This window comes from Papaver somniferum, chromosome 8 (genome assembly GCF_003573695.1).
Source record: "Papaver somniferum cultivar HN1 chromosome 8, ASM357369v1, whole genome shotgun sequence".
Classification (NCBI taxonomy): domain Eukaryota; kingdom Viridiplantae; phylum Streptophyta; class Magnoliopsida; order Ranunculales; family Papaveraceae; genus Papaver; species Papaver somniferum.
The window spans coordinates 21,633,519-21,652,093 of record NC_039365.1 but is presented as its reverse complement, the minus strand read 5'-3'; the positions used below and the strand labels follow the sequence as shown (position 1 = coordinate 21,652,093).

The 18,575-nt window shown below is 35.9% G+C and overlaps 1 protein-coding gene across 2 annotated transcripts; it reads right to left on the bottom strand.

Annotated features, from left to right (window-relative positions):
- Positions 1 to 382: 382 nt before the first annotated feature.
- LOC113301247 (low-temperature-induced 65 kDa protein-like) lies at positions 383 to 3,859 on the bottom strand. Of its 2 annotated transcripts, none has more exons than XM_026550002.1 (3): positions 3,309 to 3,859; positions 834 to 3,162; positions 383 to 727 (listed from the first exon to the last, which is right to left on the bottom strand). In XM_026550002.1, the coding sequence occupies exons 2-3, from the start codon at positions 2,845 to 2,847 to the stop codon at positions 609 to 611; spliced, it is 2,133 nt and encodes a 710-aa protein (XP_026405787.1). In that variant the 5' UTR covers positions 2,848 to 3,162; positions 3,309 to 3,859; the 3' UTR covers positions 383 to 608. The 2 variants fall into 2 exon arrangements, with proteins under 2 accessions (XP_026405787.1, XP_026405788.1); XM_026550003.1 differs by having other exon boundaries at positions 834 to 3,114.
- Between the last annotated feature and the right edge of the window lie 14,716 nt (positions 3,860 to 18,575).

Sequence of the window (18,575 nt, the reverse complement as noted above, 5' to 3'; positions counted from 1 at the left end):
TAACCTTAGGCTGCTAACTTACATTTTTCATTTCTGCGGTATTCGTTATAACCAATAGTCTGTTATTCTAGTAGATAGCACCACACCACCCGTTTCATAAGGCATAAGTCCTAAAAAATGATTATATGTATACGACGACAAGTTCTGCTGGTACATATTCATAATGACTCAAATAGCTTTGCTGCTATATATTTTTATGCTTCAGTTGTTATCAGAATTAGCGAATCCGAAAAATAAATCAGTCTTGGTTTATCACCTTAAGCTTCGATTGAAACCTCACCCTAGAGCAGCGATTCCCATTCGTGGATAGAACAAACAGAGAAATTTAAAACAACTTGACTGCACATTAAAGAGACAAATAAAAGTTACATTCTCACTGATTTCTACTAGCATACAGAAGTATGCAAACTACATAAACATTATGTCAGTATCCCTATTCTTACATTTCCTTACCTTGTACTAATATGATCACTGACACTGAGTAGGTTTCAAAACAAACAAAATTTTTCAAAACAAAGGGTTCTTAGCGATCCTTTAATGTTCACCAGTAAAAAAAACAAGGGCTGTCACTTTTTGACTCATCAGACACCATATTGGTGAATTTCCCCTTAATGTGCAACTGTTACAGTAGTAGAATTATGGTTTTCACCCTTCTTTTCTTCGGTACCACCCTCTGAAACTATCATTTCATCAGTGGTGGTTCCCTCGGAAACTTTCTGTTTATCAGCTGCAAAGTAAAAACAGCATATGTAATCAATAGAAAACAGATGTGCTGCATTTTCTACCCAAAAATTAGTCATACCAAATTTGTTAATAAAACTAGTAAAACTTACCGTTAATTTGATCACCAGCATCCTTTTTCTGCCAGAAGTAACTAACTGCTCCTTTTACCCTGTCAACCATTCCTTTGCTCACAGTTGGGCTCTCAGTTCCTACACCAGTAATACTTCCATAATTCCCATAACCTTCATCACCCATATTCTTGCTTGCAGGTGGGCTCTCAGTTCCTGCACCAAAACTACTTCCATTATTTCCATAACCCTCATCTTCATCCCATTGATAATCATCAGTTCCTAATCTCTTAGCTACTTCTGGTGATTCTGTTACTTTATCCATATTCTCGGCGACTTTCTCTGGAAATTCCTCTTTTGTTTTATGCATAATACCTGCTAGCACTTCACATAATGGTTTACCTTCATCCTCGGGACTTAAAATTTCCACTAAATAGTCCTTCACTGATGTACCTTTATCTTGCTCAGTTGCAAAACCTACTCCACCAATACCAGTTTCAGTACCCGGATCCGTCGTAGAATTTGTGATTATTCCAGTATCTGTGTCAGTGCCAGTTTTATTTGAAACAGCAATAATTCCACCTTCTGCATCTTTCTCAGAAATCGGGGCAACTTTTTCAGTCGCAGCAATTTGTTGTCCATAATCACCCTCTCTTGCATTTGACAACTTGGTCTGCTCAGCTATATTTGTACCTTCCTTTCCAATCGAATTTGTATCCTCCGTGACAACTGTACCATTATCATTTCCACTATACCCAAGTTTTGAAGCGACAATATTTTTTGCGGAAATTGCTGTAATAGTAATAGTTGATGCTGCTGAACCAGCAATAGCAGAGGTGGCAGACTTCAGCTTCTCAGTGTAACTAGGGTTTCTAATTGGCTCTTCAACCACATTCATGTCATCTGGCTTGGCGCCTTGGTTTGCATAATCGCCAACTGTTTCGCTCCACGACTCGTTCTGCTCACCAATGCTTGTGGCTCCTTTGTCCGTCCGCTCGGCATTACTTGCAGCAATCTCACTGTTGTCATTTCCGCTATATCCAAGTTTTGAGGTGCCACCAGCGTTTGCTGAGACTTCACAATCAGTAATAGTTGATGCTTCAGAAATGACAATAGCGGACTTCGCAGAAGGCATCTGCTCGGTGAAACTAGAGATTCTATCAGGATTGTCATCTAGTTTAGCAATTGGTTGTCCATAGTCACCAACTGCCGCAGTCGATGAGTTGGTGTGCTCACCAGTGCTTGTCCCTTCTTTTTCCATTGTTGCAGTCGATGAGTTGTTCTGCTCACGGATACTTGTACCTTCTTTGTCGATTAACTTGGTATCCTGTGTGTCAATGTTACTAGTGTTTCCGCTATACCCAAGTTTTGAGGCGACAACATTTTTTGCAGAAATTGCGGTATTGGTAATAGTTGATGCTGCAGAACCGGCAATAGCAGACGTAGCAGCTTTGATCTTCTCGGTGTAAGTAGGGTTTCTATTTGGTTCATCATCAACATTGATGTCATCTGGCTGGGCAACTTCTTGTCCATAGTCACCGGATGTTACAGTCGCTGGCTCGCTTTGTTCACCGATGCTCATACCTTCACTGTCCACCAACGGTATATCATTTGTGGCAACATTGCTATCGTCATTTCCACTGTACCCAAGCTTTGAGGAGACAACATCATCTGCAAAATCCGCCGTGCCCATCTTAGTTGTTGCTTCAGAAACAGCAATATGAGACATTCCAAGAGGAATCTTCTCAGTGTAACTAGCGTTTCCATTAAGTTCTTCATCCACATTCATTTCATCTGTTTTAGCAATTTTTCGTCCGTAATCACCCGCTGCTGTAGTGGACGACTTGGTATGACCACCAATGCTTGTGCATTCATTTTCCATGAGCTTAGTATCATGTACGAGAGCATTACTTGTATCATCTCCGCTATACCTGAGTTCTGAAGCGACATTTTTTTTTTGCGGAAATTTCTGTACCAGGAATAGTCGAGGATGCAGAGCCAGCACAGTCTCCCGTTGCTGAAGTGATTTTCTCAGGGTTTTTGCTGGTTTCTTCATCTACATTCACGTTATCAGGTTCAGTCTCCTTGAAGCCTCGATCATGGAATAATTCTGCATTATCTGGAGTCGTTGCTTTATAACTAGCAGTTGGTTCGGTTGTTGCATCTGGAGAAAATTGCTTGGAACAATCTGTTCCAGTGAATGTAGCTTTTTGTACAGGTTCTTTGAAGAAATCCATTTTCTCAAATGATTGTACTATGCGTTCTACACTTGCTTCCTTAGCACCTATTAAACCTCCATTTTCTACTTTTGACGCTGTTGTTCCTACATTAAGATGTTTGCTTCCAGTCTTAACTTGATATGATTGGTGCACTGCAATCACGTTTCCGGCAGCAGGTATTGCATTCAGTTTAAAATAACACAAGCTAAATATTTTAGAGACACCATGAAAATAAGATTTTATTTGGTAAATACAGTAACATCATAAAGTAAATGAGAGTATTAAGTATAAAACTTACTAGGTTCTGCATGAACTTGTGCATCTTGTTCAAGTGCTTCAAGAAATTCTTCTTCTTCGTCTTCATCATCATCATCATTGAGATCAAGTTCAGGATCATGTTCGTGGTCGTGACCATGTATCTTAGAACCAATACTATCTTTGATCTTTTTAACTTTAGCTTTTACTCTCTTCATAACTGATAATTTCTTCTCAGGAAGTTCATCTTGATGGTGTGGTTGTTCAGAACTGTGAGTATTCATGTGTTACAAGACTTAACAATGTGAACAAAGTTTTTGTGACAGAGATATTAGTGAAGTTACTAAGTAAGCATGAAATTGGAGTAAAAGGCGAAGAATGAAGCACAAAGTAGTGGCATTATGGACTCATCTTATTAACAACGCCGTTGCACGTGGCGTGCATCGATTTGGTAGGTTTTTCTTTGTTGTTGTTCTAATTGAATACTAAATATTTGTTGCAGATTGAACCAAAATTTAGTGTCGGGAAGCTAAGATAAAATTTGCAAATTCGATAGATTTTTTTTTTTTTTTTTTTTTTTTTTTTTTTTTTTTGATTTTTCTCTTTCAGTTATGGGAGGAAGATATACTGCAAGTGGAATTTCAATGGAGTTTGTCCATCTCTATTGGTAGTTTGGTACACGGTTTCAGTCTTTTTAGAGCATCTCGATCTATTCATTTACTCGGTGTACATGTTGAGTTGAGTTTCAATGAACTTGGGAACAATCAAAGTATAAAAAGGAGAGTTTAAAATGGTAAGCTCCACTTGGTATAAGGTTTAATCATGTGCAGCACAGTTGTAAAATGCATTAGAATTGAGTTCCTCCAGACAAGTACATTTTGTACTGAAATGAAACTTGACGTACGCCACATGTATTGGCACTGCTGCCAAATTTATAAATCTAGGCACATTTGGCAAATGACACCAGAATTCCACCAAATGTTTTTGGACTTGCAAACGAAAATGAAATGATACTACGTTCACTGCACTCCCGTTCTCGGATGCAACAATCAAGAAGCTAGCAACATGTCGGTCGAATTTAATAATTGGAAGACCAGATACCCAAATTTAGAGACTGGTTATTTGAGTGCCTAGAAAATATTGAATAATCTTAAAATAATGAGTATGGAAGATACGACCGGCCAAAATCTCGATTCTTGAACTGAAAACGACCGCCCAAAAACTTGATCTCTGTTGATTCCGATTCCATTTCTACGTCGGTAGTAATATTCTGTATCAAGTACATAAAGATATCCTCGATTATGTATATCCATTTTGGAGCGGGGTGTGACTAGCCAATTAGTACTGATTCTTCTTGTTTCTTCTTTTTCAATTGTTTTTCGGCAAAAATACTATCAACTCTAATATTTACAATGTTGGGTTTCGATCTCTACAAGTATTGCTTTTAAATTACACTCTTCCAGTACGGATAATCTATTTGATTGCACCATGAAGCAGCCAGAACATCTCATGGGATATCAATCTCAAATTGCATAATTGCCTTTCTGGCATTGTCACTAATCTAGCAAAAATCAGTATCAGGACACGCAGTAATGTGTGCAACAAGATCCGTTCTTAGTTATAGGTGCATTTCTAGTTTTTTCAGATTTGACATAAATACACAACGATTATCGGTAGGTTTCGGAATTGGAACACGAACATCTCTACCCCAATTCATATCCCGACGTTCATGCTCAATAATCATATTGTTGCCAATACTTACGTGATCCGATAATTCTAAATTTACCTTAAAGCACTCCAAAAGCAAGTTCAACATCCTTTTTTTAGTCATTTGATACTTGTTGAATCTTACATAGTCGGGAACGTCCAATGTCCGACCGAAAGCTTGTGCAATTGTAGTCAATTTTGGATGGATACCACCGGCAAGAAATAACCTATATTGTATTGGTGACCGTTGATGACATAATTGTACGGAGGTGCTACACCCTTTAGCATGTTATCAAAAAGGGATGAGTGTGCCAACACATTCAAATCGTTGTTTGATCTAGGCATTCCAAAAAAAGCATGCCAAAACCACGAATCATATGATGCCACCGCCTCTAACACCATAGAAATGTGTTTCTCTTTACCCCGATAAGTTGCTTGCCAAGCTATCAGAAAATTCTTCCATGGTCACTGCATACAATCAACACTACCAAGCATTCCTGGAAATCCTCGTTCGGCATTTTCAGCTAGCAACCTCTGAACATCTTCGAGAGTGGGTTCACGCAAATATCTTTCTCCAAAAGTCATGCAAATTGTGTTGCCAAATCTTATTAGATAATTGTATATTGTCGTGGCACCCATATGAGTGTAATCATGAACACTATCAGCTACCGTACTTTTAAACAAATATTTCATCACGGCAATTAATTTCATATGCAGAGAATGCCCCATAGTACTAGTTGCATTTAGACGTTGTTGCCATTCTGGATCCACTTCAAGCAATTTTCCTAACAATTTCTCAAATAATTCTTCCTTCGTTATTTGAATTGTCTTGAGGTTTAACAAGTTCCAGGTGTAATATAATCGTTCATCATTTTCGCATCATGCCACATTCGATCTCGGGTAATTACACTACGTGTCTGCACCTCCTTAGGTAACACTTGTCGAATAATACACAGCCGTTCATCCAAACACAATTATGTAAACATTATCAAAGTTTTCTCTTCTTCATCACTAGAAGTATCCAAATAGATTCAGTATTTAACTCTCACATAAGCACGCATTAGACTCATTTTGTACCTATGCAAACAACAATTATAGTATTAGTTTGTCTATACCTTACATAAATACAAGTCAATCAATATTAAACATCAATAGAATAGTAGTTCACAAATATTTCATTCAACATAAATCAAGAGATGCATCACACAACAAGTAATAATCATGGATTTGTCACTAAATATATGTTTTTATTTTGTTATTGAATTGCATACTACATACCTAACCAACCTAATATCAACAATTTCATCAAAATCAAAATCAAATTAATTTAAAATCCTAAAATTAGAATCACTCACCGTTAACGATTTTATGGATGAAATTCGAAATTGAAGAATGGAATTGGTTCACCTTGGAGTGATGATCAAGCCCTTTTGATTTAAACCAACGAATCGCAAGGAATCACCATGAAAATCAAAAGGAGAATGAAAGCGTTTGAGAGGGTTTTGAGAGAGGAAAAAAAGAGTGAAGAAAGAGAAGTGTAATTTTCGTGAGGTTTATACTTATGCCCTGAAACGGATACCTGGCTTCCGTTTTGGTCAAGTCAACGAGTTAACTGAAACGGATACCGAGTATCTGCTTCGTATAATGAGTTTCCGTGTAGTTTAGATAAGGGATAAAAGCGTACCATAGTAACCTTGCCTTGTTACCGGTATCCCTTCTCTAGATTTATGGGATAGGGAAGGGATATCCCTTTCCATAGTGCTGGTCATAAGAGATAAAAAATGGGCTCCGATTTCAACTCTTATCATCCCAATGCTAGTCATTGATAGACTGTCGAAAAATTTCTTTGCGGGAGAAATCTTGGGAGAAAGTTCGATGTGTCTAAAGAATTAGGAGCCAATAATCTTTCTACACATGTAGATATATGTGAAGATTTTACTATATCTTATCCTAGATTTTATAAATAAAGTCATCTGCGACACTCGTAGATTAGAGTTTTTTTATGTTCTCAGCAACCTTTAACTAATATGTAAAGACCCTCAAGCTTGTCAACGCTATTAAACCGGTCAAATGACAAATTAGTCGATAATAACCCGATTAGTGTAACTCGAACGTTAATTATTAGAAATTAATCTAACAACGATTTAGATATGAAACTAGTACTATCTGTTAGATCTCGAAAATTTATGCGAAATAGGCTACTCGAACGTGTCATTCTAATACTGGACGAAGAAGATACCATCAGATTTGTACAAAGGGAAAAATAGTCAGTTTTGCAGTTAGCCACCTTGGCTGCCCCTATCGTTTCTTCGGGTGCCTTTAGTGAATATCGTCGGCCTTATCCCCTAAATGATCGAGAAGATAACCTCAAAATATCTATCTCTTCTTATATTATTCTTCTTCTTTCTTCTTCTTCTCGTTGTTTCTCTTTCTTCTTCCTCTCTTACTCTTTTCTTCTTCTCCGTTCTGCACCTGCTGGTGATTTCAGTAAATAAAACAGAGAGTTCTTGATTAAAACAAGTACTACAAGATCAAAGAATATATGGTAGTGGTGGTGTTGAATCACGGGAGTGATTCAGTCTCAGAGGAAAATAGAATCACAAAGAATAAACTTAGGGTTTCCGTGAGATGGAATTGAAGGAGGATTTGCGTATGAAACTGAAGAGTAACGGATGGGTTTGTTTCCGTGAAGATTTTAAAAATAAATCAATAATTCAATTAAAGTTTGATAAAGATCTGAGAAGAATTAGGGTTTGTTAGAAGAGTCGGGGAGGATGAAATTGAGAGTTTAGAGAACTAATTTGGAGGTAGGTTTGATGTGAATTAGGGTTTAGGTTGAAGAATACTTGAAGATTTACGGTTAGGGTTTTGATTGAATCTGAGATTGAAGTTTGAAGCTATTAAGGAGAACATGGGTTTCTTGTTGATGTTCTGAGTTAACTGAAGAAGAAATTGAATGCAATTGCCAGAATAACACGTATTTGAGGTAATTGTTCTGATTTCATAGTTTGTATAAATTTGTGTTGAACTGAGATTGATGTATATTATTGTCTAGTTGCAGTTGTGAGAATTGGAATTGCAAGTTATGAGTTTTGGGTTTTGTGTATGCTAATAGAACAGTTTTAGTATGAATGAGTTGGTGGTGCAAGTGAAGTAATATGAAGGTAAGATCTAGTACTAAATTTGAGGTTTAGATGAATGTAATTTGTACCAGGGATGTGTTGTAGCCACAAATAATGATGATGCAAGATAAAACTAAAAAGGTGGTGCCAATTGAGGATGGTTGAATTGGTAGTGCTGATGGGTTGAACAGAAAGGTGATAATGGTGGTGTTATAGGTTCTGTTTGAAGTTAGTTTGAATGTAACTCTCAAATGGAGCCTGGTGTTTTGGTTGTTGTTGTGTATGAATCTGCAGGTGGACTATAGTAAGTAGATTAATCTTACATTTGAGGGTGAAGTTGTATTGCGATTGGATCAGGTGTCATGGTATGAAAGAGGGTATTTAAGGATGGTGGTGTAGTCTGTGTAGTTTGAATTTGCAGATGAGTTAGTAGATGTTGGAATCGTGATAACGGATTTAAAGCAGATGTGGTGATGTTGTGTAGTAATGCAATGTTGTGAATGAGCGGGGTATAAGTATAAACTGTGCGGCTGAAATGGAAGTGATGATGAAGGTGCGGAGCTGAGATGAGATGAACTGAGGCAATTGATATTTGTAGGATGAGTGTAGAGTTGTTCTTATTAAATGGAACAACCAGTTGCAAGAAATAACAAAGTTTTAATGAGACTCAGGGTTAAGGATGGACAAGTGATATGAGATGTCTGAAGTGTAAATAGAACTGAGGTTGCGGTGTATGGATGAGAGGGTAGTGCCAATGAGATAATGAATGAAGCTGCAGTTGGTGTTCGTAAAGTGAAGAGGTTTAGAATTGGATTTGAACTGAGGTTATAAAAGGTTTTGTAATGGTTGGTTGGGCAGAGATGGAATGTATACAAGATTATAGTCTAGGTTTGTTTGATTGGACTGAAATTGCAGATGGAATTGGAATTAATCTGGTTGTGTAGATAGAGTTGAATGGTGTTGTTGATCTGAGCCGTTGAGTTTTTCTGAGATGCAGTTATAGTGGAATTGTTTGTGTGTTTGAGAGTTTTAGAGATGAAGTGGCAGTTTAGTTGTGCTGGTTCGTTTGAGCTGAGAAGATAGTTACTACAGCTAATGCAATTGCAGGTAATTAAGTTGTAATCGTGTTTGTAATTTGGTTTTGAAATTTTCTTAAGAATTTATAAGTTGAAGTTGTATTTGAGTTATAATTTGTGCTAGAATCTTAGCCTGAGTTCTTTAGCTTAGCTGACTCGACATAGTCTATCTGACTCAGTTAAATGTGTAGTTGAATTACCTGAATCGTTTCTGACTGAGTTGACTCAGTAACCAGGATTTGACCCGATTTGGCTCAGTGACCAGAGCAGTGGACCTTTTGAATTGACCTGGACTTAGACATTGACTGTTAGTTGACTTCCTATGACCAGAAGTTGACTGTTAGTGACTGTTAGTTGACCCATTTGGACCAGGCTTAAGTTAATGTGTTAGTTTTGTGGACTTAGTCTTTAGACTAGTTTTGCTAGTTTGATGTTTGGATCCCTTATCGTCCGAATTAGCAATCAGTTCCTTATACAAGTTGTAGATACTTATATGACCTATCTAATGGACTATAGAACCAACCTAATTCAATTAGTAAACTGATGTGATTTTTAGATAGTGGTAAAAGTGGTTCGATTCTCAGACTTGTGAAGGATATTAATTAGACTTAAATCATAATATTAAAATAGAAAACTCACTAAAAATTATAGCAAACTCAATCAAAGATGATATCAGTACTAAAAGAAACACTGAGGCTAAGATTCCACTATTTTCCAAGTTCAAAGTGATTAAACCAATACTTATATTTATGCAATTTTCTTGTTTAATTTGATTCTAAAATATTGCAACAAGTAGATTTTCAAAAGTAATAATTGTAAATACCAAGTATGTAGCATCAATAGTCTTAAAACTAAGCATACTCCATCAAAATAGATCACAATCACTCAAATAAAAATCATATTCAATAATAGTTCAAGGAAAATAATCATATAATTATTGCAAATAAAAAGATAAAATAGAATATACCACTTTTTGTTGGAAAAATAGCTTCCTCTATCGCCTCAGCAATGTGGTTTAGCTCCTCATATTAATCATGATCTCAAAATATGTGTTTGTTTCTCAAAAGATGATTAAAAGAGTGAAAATTAATAACACAGACTGTTTGCAACAGTGTATTGGTGTTGCAAAACAGCTGTTACAATGGAACTGTTACAGATTAACTGTTGCTTTGTCGCTGATTTTAAGACCCTAAAATAAGACTGCCCTGAACAGCTTAATGTTCTTCAGCTGTTAAACAACGACACTTTTCTGCGACTGTCTACCGAGGGTCAATGTTCTTCAGCTGTTCTTCTTCTTCAACAGCAGCAGCAGAAACAGAGTTTGGTAAAGCTCTGATTTCTTCTTCTATGGCTCTCCTTAGGTTCCCAAACTCTCGACACCTCTTCTATATGACCCAAGACATCAATTTAAATCAAAAATACCGATTAAATCTCTCTCAAATCTTCCAAAATCTCTTTACTTCTCTTCACGGCCAAGTTGCGACAATTTCTTGTTTTATGATTTCTACGCGTTTCTGAGCTTTCCTTTTTATTCTAAACTCTTCCTTAGATAGATACAAATCTTTGGGAAGGTTTACAACGTTTTAATCACTCTAAAATTCCCTAAAACAGGTCACACACGTGACTTTCCATATTTTCTTGTTGTGAGAAAAATCCGTCGTTTGAGCCCAATCTAATCGATTTAAACACCCATATCAGATTCCTAGACCCATAAGGAGTGTATCCTATGAAAATAAGAGGTTTAATCGACCTCAAACTCCTCCAAATCACGATTGCCAAAACTGCTCTTTAACTACACTTTTTTCCCGCCAAAACCTGATTTTTGAATGTTGAAGATGGTTGCCCCTTATTCGGAGTAGGGGTGCGATTAGCAGATGCCTGGAAATGGGATGTCCCTTAGTAATTAGGTTATCCGTTATCCAAAGTGAGGGTCCGAATAGCAAATGTCCTCCCATGAACGCAAAAAACACTTTTCGAGCAAATGACATAAAAAGCCAAAATAAATACAAAATCGAGCACTAACAATATATACAAATGAGATTATATCAGACACAAAAATGTGTCTATCAAATACCCCCAAACCTATTATTTGCTAGTCCTCGAGCAAAAATAAAATAGAAATAAAATCCTAACTCACTGTCGCAGGCATCGTCGATTGCATTTAGCGTATGCAATAATCCTTTAATCCCCTAGGTATCCCTAGTGGCGGAATGTTGTCTCCGGAGGGCTTACCAGAGGTATACCCACAAAATCTTTTTACTCCAGACCCTAGCTATCTACACAGAACCTTGGAAGGCACTAAAGAATCTCCTTGGTTGACATACTTATTGACCACAGGAGGAAGTACCCTGATGTAAAATTCCAATTGTTGTACACGAGTTTGCACTCAAGCATCCTAAAATTCATATGAAGTGACAGAGCTCTAGTCAGATAGTCGCACTATGGACATCAATATCCGGAGTCAAAACTAATCACATGGATAGATCAAGAAGATGGATATAGAAAAACATAGATGGTTTTGATGTTTACTAGGTGAACGGTGTTTCTCATATCTGTCTGAAGGCCTCCGCCAAAATGAACCTATCCTAATGGACTGAGATACTAGTCTGACTAATATCAACTCACTGACATATACAAGGGAACCAGTGATTGATAATCCTAACTCTAGGTCAACACAACTGGCATATACAAGGGTTCCAGTGGTTGACTTTATTGAATTTATTCCAGTTGGTCTGATGGTCTGGTCTCAATTTCTCTTCTTTTTTTTTTTTTTTTGTATCTCAATCACTCTAATTTACCCTAGCATTGGTAACAACTTGAATCATGAGCCCTACCTAAGCACTTAGAGAAACATAGTTTAAAAACAAAACAAAACAAAAACAGAAGTGAAAAGGACTCAACGAGATATGGTGAAACTATCATGTTATTTATAACACCTGGGGTCTGTGATTTTATGAATAGACTCTTTAGATGTTGCCATCTAGTCAGATTGGTTCCTCAACTCCTACAACCAAAATGCTTCCATCCACTTAGATTGGTTAGTGCCATCCTTAATAAGCATAAATTTCTAGGCTCTGGAGTTTAATTGTGCAACTAAAAGGTTTCTCCTATACCCCCAAACTTAAATCTAACATTGTCCTCAATGTTCTAAAGATCAAATTAAAAGCATGAACAAGGAGAAACTGTTACCATTTGAAGCAAAAGAGATAAGGAAAGATATTACCGTGTTGCATGAGAATGGGTTACCTCCCAAGAAGTGCTAAGTTTAATGTCTTCCGCCAGACTAAGAAAGGATTAGTCACCTTATAAAATCATAAAGTAATAGCCGAAATATCTATGGGTCATCAAAACCAAATAGAGCTATCACAAGTAAAAGGAATCTGCAACATGCCAAGAAAATGAACAAATAAAGCACACCCTTGTATAGTTTCCTGTTTAAGACAACTACATCTAGTTGTGGTTCGGTTCAGGATCTATAACTGGGTCCAAATAAAATATTTTCATGGGTTGCGTTTCCTCATAGGTTAGATCCAAATGTTCAGGTTCTAGAGTCTGGAAAAACTCAAAAAAAAGAAGAATAATAATAACCTGAATAATTGAGGATCCTCTAAGTCAATCAGATTTGACTTACACAGCTGACCACAATGAGAGTGGTGATCTTCCTTAAACAAGTATGTCGACCTAATCTCCTAAAGTAATTAGGTTTAGTCTCAAAACTTAATATTCGACACATTTGAAAATCAAACATTCCCACATTTGGAAGAAAAATATTTGGTGGGAAAACAAAGTCAATCTGGGTATCATAGCCTGGGTAAACCACATCAACCAGAGGATGGGTTTCTAATAACTGAAATTTCTTGTGGACATCACTAGGTTCAGGAAAACGTGTATGAAGATAATCTTGTAAAATGGTTGAGGCACATATGTCAAGTCCCAAGTGAGGGATCTCTGTAAGAGCTAAAGGTAAGGCACAAGGAGAATGATAATCACCCCCAAACTTAGAGTTTTGTGTGTCTCTAGAAAGACTAGTCACAACTTCCCTAATTTCAAGGTCTAATTCAGGAAAATGGTCAATTGATTCTTCTAAGTCAGGTACATCCTCACTCATCTCGACGAGTTCATTTTCTTTTTCTAAGTCTATTGTTTCTAAATCGCTAGACTCAAAATATACTCGTTCCTCTAAACCATTATTAGCTTCGTAATCAAAAGGAAATACTACATCGTCTAAAACGGGGGTATCTCTAGTCAAATCCTCGTCCTTTTGAATAGGTGAATAATTATTAAAATTATTTGGATTTGAACTAGAAATAATATTATTATTAAGCTCAGTTGGAGTAGCAAATTCCTGATCACTATGCCTATTTATTTCAAATTCTTCATCAACACTATCCTCATCATAATCATTATAATAACATGAAAATGGTTGAACCTCATCTAAACAAGTAGTGTTACCAATTATATCCTCGTCATCTTGATTATGCAAATGACTATCCTCATTTTCAAGGGTATTATTGGAGACACTGTATTGAAAATTAAGATTATTTCGAGCAATTCTTTCGTTCGTCTCATCTATCAGCTTGAGGGATTCCTCTAAAGAAAGTTTTCTTTCGTCATAAACTAAGTTATTCATCTCAGCTATCCTACGTGTCGACTCTTCTAATTTCCTGAGAGACTCTTCTAAAGGAGAAATATAAGAATTTTGCTCATATGATCGGTACTTATGTGGATAGTAATTGGGCTCACCATGGTATGGATCATAATCTTCAAAAGGCTGATGTTCCCAACCACTATTCACACTATGGTCAAAGTAGTAACGTCCATTTCGAAACTCAGTCGGATATTCGTTGTATTGGCTATTGTAATACCAGTTCAACATTCTACTGCAGGGGTGTGAGTTGTCACACAAAATAAAACCCACTGACAGGGGATTCGTGGGTGGATATAGTCTTACCTCCCGTACCAGACGGGTGATGAACCGTTTAAGTCGACTCAGGCCACCGACTCCTATGTCAGTATACGAACCCGAGGGGCCGAGACAGTATCGTAACTGTCGACCTTCCCTGCAAACAGTTTATATTTAATTTTAACCCTTCCTTAGGGTTTAAAAATAAAAATGTCCAAGTCCGAAAATAAAAATGTCCAAAAAGGAAAAGAAAAATTACAAAAATAAAACCCTATTTACAGTTTCTAAAAAAAAAACAAAACAACTATATACAAAATCTTCTTCTTCACTCCTTTCAGATTCCTCTTTTCTTTCCTTCTTTGGCGATGCTTTCCTTTTATAGTACTTTTCTTTCCTTGTAGCTTCACTCCAAATTTGAAAAAAATCGAAAAATACCAAAACGCGTAAAAAAAGAACAAAAAATAAAATAATAAAAATAAAAATAAACCTAAAACAAATCTAAATACAAATCCGTGTCGGTGGCGCCAAAAATTGATGTGTTTTGTAGATAGTGGTAAAAGTGGTTCGATTCTCAGACTTGTGAAGGATATTAATTAGACTTAAATCATAATATTAAAGTAGAAATCTCACTAAAAATTATAGCAAATTAAATCAAAGATGATATCAATACTAAAAGAAACACTGAGGCTAAGATTCCACTATTTTCCAAGTTCAAAGTGATTAAACCAATATTTATATTTATGCAATTTTCTTGTTTAATTTGATTCTAAAATATTGCAACAAGTAGATTTTCAAAAGTAATAATTGTAAATACCAAGTATGAAGCATCAATAGTCTTAAAACTAAGCATACTCCATCAAAATAGATCACAATAACTCAAATAAAAATCATATTCAATAATAGTTCAAGGCAAATAATCATATAATTATTGCAAATAAAAAGATAAAATAGAATATAGCACTTTTTGTTGGAAAAATAGCTTCCTCTATCGCCTCAACAATGTGGTTTAGCTCCTCATATTAATCATGATCTCAAAATATGTGTTTGTTGGTCAAAAGATGATTAAAAGAGTGAAAATTAATAACACAGACTGTTTGCAACAGTGTATTGGTGTTGCAAAACAGCTGTTACAATGGAACTGTTACAGAAAAACTGTTGCTTTGTCGCTGATTTTAAGACCCTAAAATAAGACTGCCCTGAACCGCTTAATGTTCTTCAGCTGTTAAACAACGACACTTTTCTGCGACTGTCTTCCGAGGGTCAATGTTCTTCAGCTGTTCTTCTTCTTCAACAGCAGCAGCAGCAGAAACAGAGTTTGGTAAAGCTCTGATTTCTTCTTCTCTGGCTCTCCTTAGGTTCCCAAACTCTCGACACCTCTTCTATATGACCCAAGACATCTATTTATATCAAAAATACCGATTAAATTTCTCCCAAATCTTCCAAAATCTCTTTCCTTCTCTTCACGGCCAAGTTGCGACAATTTCTTGTTTTAGGATTTCTACACGTTTCTGAGCTTTCCTTTTTATTCTAAACTCTTCCTTAGATAGATACAAATCATTGGGAAGGCTTAAAGCGTTTTAATCACTCTAAAATTCCCTAAAACAGGTCAAACACGTGACTTTCCATATTTTCTTGTTGTGAGAAAAATCCGTCGTTTGAGCCCAATCTAATCGATTTAAACACCCATATCAGATTCCTAGACCCATAAGGAGTGTATCCTATGAAAATCAGAGGTTTAATCGACCTCAAACTCCTCCAAATCACGATTGCCAAAACTGCTCTTTAACTACAATTTTTCCCCGCCAAAACCTGATTTTTGAATGTTGAAGATGGTTGCCCCTTATCCAGAGTAGGGGTGCGATTAGTAGATGCCTGGAAATGGGATGTCCCTTAGTAATTATGTTACCCCTTATCCAATTGAGGGTCTGAATAGAAAATGTCCTCCCATGAACGCAAAAAACTCTTTTCGAGCCAATTTCGCCGCAAAATCTAATATTTCCAAAAACACCTACAAAGACATAAAAAGCGAAAATAAATACAAAATCGATCACTAACAATATATACAATTGAGATTATATCAGACACAAATATGTGTCTATCATAAACCTTAGCTATGCTAAAGATAGATAAATAAAAGATGTAGAACCTTAAATAGGCCTAGAATCATTAGAAAGACTTGTATTATTCTTCTTTGAGCCTTTTGGCTAGATTCTTAGGCTTCTTGTGTGATTAACAGTTAGTCTATATTAACAACGATCGATTCAATGGATGAACCAGTGGATCGTGGATCTCGAGGTAGGCGTGGCTTGTCATCAAAATAGGTGGGAATACATTTGACTCTTTTGTAACCATTGTTGTTTCTTTTACAAAATTTTATATTTAACAAACCATGCATTGTCTATCTATGCATTCCATGTTTTATTTAAATTGCATTATGATAATTCTGTTGATTCTTTGAATATTTCCATGGTTTGGAAAGGACTTGTAATGTTTGTTTGTCATACGAATTTTATGGGAAATACGAATTTCCACTTATGGTATATTGGATACGCTCCTTCACATTTATATCTACATGAATTCAGCTTTTATGCTTTTATCGGTCGACAGTGTGCAAGTTCGGAATTGTCGATATCCATATTTACGATTAGGTGTGGATTTGCGAGTTCGGAATTGCACGACCATAGTATACATTGTTTGAAGAAGGAGTTTGTCCATATACATGTTTGTTTACTTCTGTGAGGATATGCTCTTTCATATTTATACCTACATGAATTCATCCTTTATGCTTATATCGGTCGACAGTTTGCGAGTTCGGAATTTTCGACATCCATATTTATGATTAGGTGTGGATTTGCGAGTTCGGAATTGCACAACCATAATATACATTGTTTGAAGAAAGATCTTGTCCATATTATTGTTTGTGTATCTCAGTGACTTGGTCACTATTTAATGTCTGGGAAAACATTATTGTTTTTCTTAATCTTGTTTATGATTACTTAGAAGTTAAATGTTAATTATTCCCACTTTCAGTTTTCAGAGACAGATCAGAGTTGCGAAGCGAAAGCCATCAGTGTTGACTCCGTTAATTAGTTAACTTCTGCTATGTTTATTATGTTGTTTATTGTATCTATAAACCAATTGACTATTGTATATGTATCATTTGAGAGAAGTTCATGTATATATATTCTGAGCGGGGTTAGTTTTGGGACAAGTTTTGTAGCAGATTCTTAATTGAATGTTTAAGTATTTGAATTAGATTCGTAGTGCCTCAATATTTAGTTAATCTCTTGGATTAATCAGTTGCTAGCTTAGGGGGCGCTACATAATAGTTGTGTTTTAGTAATTAACTGTGTCTAATTTTAATCACTAAATTGGTTGATTAACACTTGGATTTAAATTCCTGCACCAAAAATATATATAAAAAAAAGATATTGTCTAAATATCCAAGGATTCAAAAGACACCATTCAAATATTCAAATCTGGGTGATTCTCCCAAACTTCTGTATTTTATGCAACTAATTTTAGAAACAACTACCTAAAGTATTTTCATGCACCTCAGCGATCAGCTATTACATATGAGATTGGACACACATGAAAACTTATTGAGTCTAACGCAATGCAACACAACAAATTATTTTTGTAATAAGGTCAAAACACCACAAACAATTGAGATAAGTGTATAATTTATCTGTGTTATGAAATCATATAGATCCAAGGAACATGCAAGACGAAAAATGGTTTTCTTAACCAACCAAAACAAATTAATTAAACTAGATTACCGCGCACGGTTTGGGGGCGACCGAAGATTCGATCAAAATTCTTTTCGATTTCTTTGATTTGCAACGAAAAATCTAATTAAGAACACATATATGCGTTACTAATTGTTTTTGTTTTATATCACATTTTTTTGTGTACCACACTTTTTCAACGTTTTGGTTTAATTTGAAGCAATTGAAGGTAAAGTTGGTCGGATTCATCCGATTTGATGGAGTTGAAATATAAATGGGGACCCCAAATCATTTATTATCAAGCCAATTATGTAAAAGAACGATAAATTTCGATCCAATTTGGTCGAATTGTACAAAACTGTGGCAAATTAGCTTAGGCCACGGTTTTTTAAGGATTTTATGTCGAAATAATTAACATCCAACTCGCGTTTTGATTGATTTGATTGTCCTTACTAGTAGTTGGGTATTACAACTTTTTGATTATCAAATCAATTTTGGAAAAAAACGATCAATTCATGTTCAATTGATTCAATTAAAAATAAAAATAAAAAGCGTTGCATTTAATTGTATTTTTGGCCTCCATTGTGATCACATAGAAGGACTCCCTTCGGTCGTCCAAAAAGTAACAGAGTATTACTGGTACTAAGTGTAATAAAATTATATGCTCCCATTTCAGCAGTTACTCAGTATTTCAACCCGTTATTACCGCCACTTCACTTCAATATCAAGCCCAAATTATGCCACTTGTAGTCCACTTATTTCCACGATCACCAT

Bases quoted from the DNA above. Each gene is read 5' to 3' on its own strand.
- LOC113301247 (XM_026550002.1), bottom strand. From the start codon at position 2,847: ATGAAGAAACCAGCAAAAACCCTGAGAAAATCACTTCAGCAACGGGAG. The intron at 728-833 runs GTAAGTTTTACT...TTTACTTTGCAG, and splicing joins TGCTGGTGATCAAATTAACG to CTGATAAACAGAAAGTTTCC.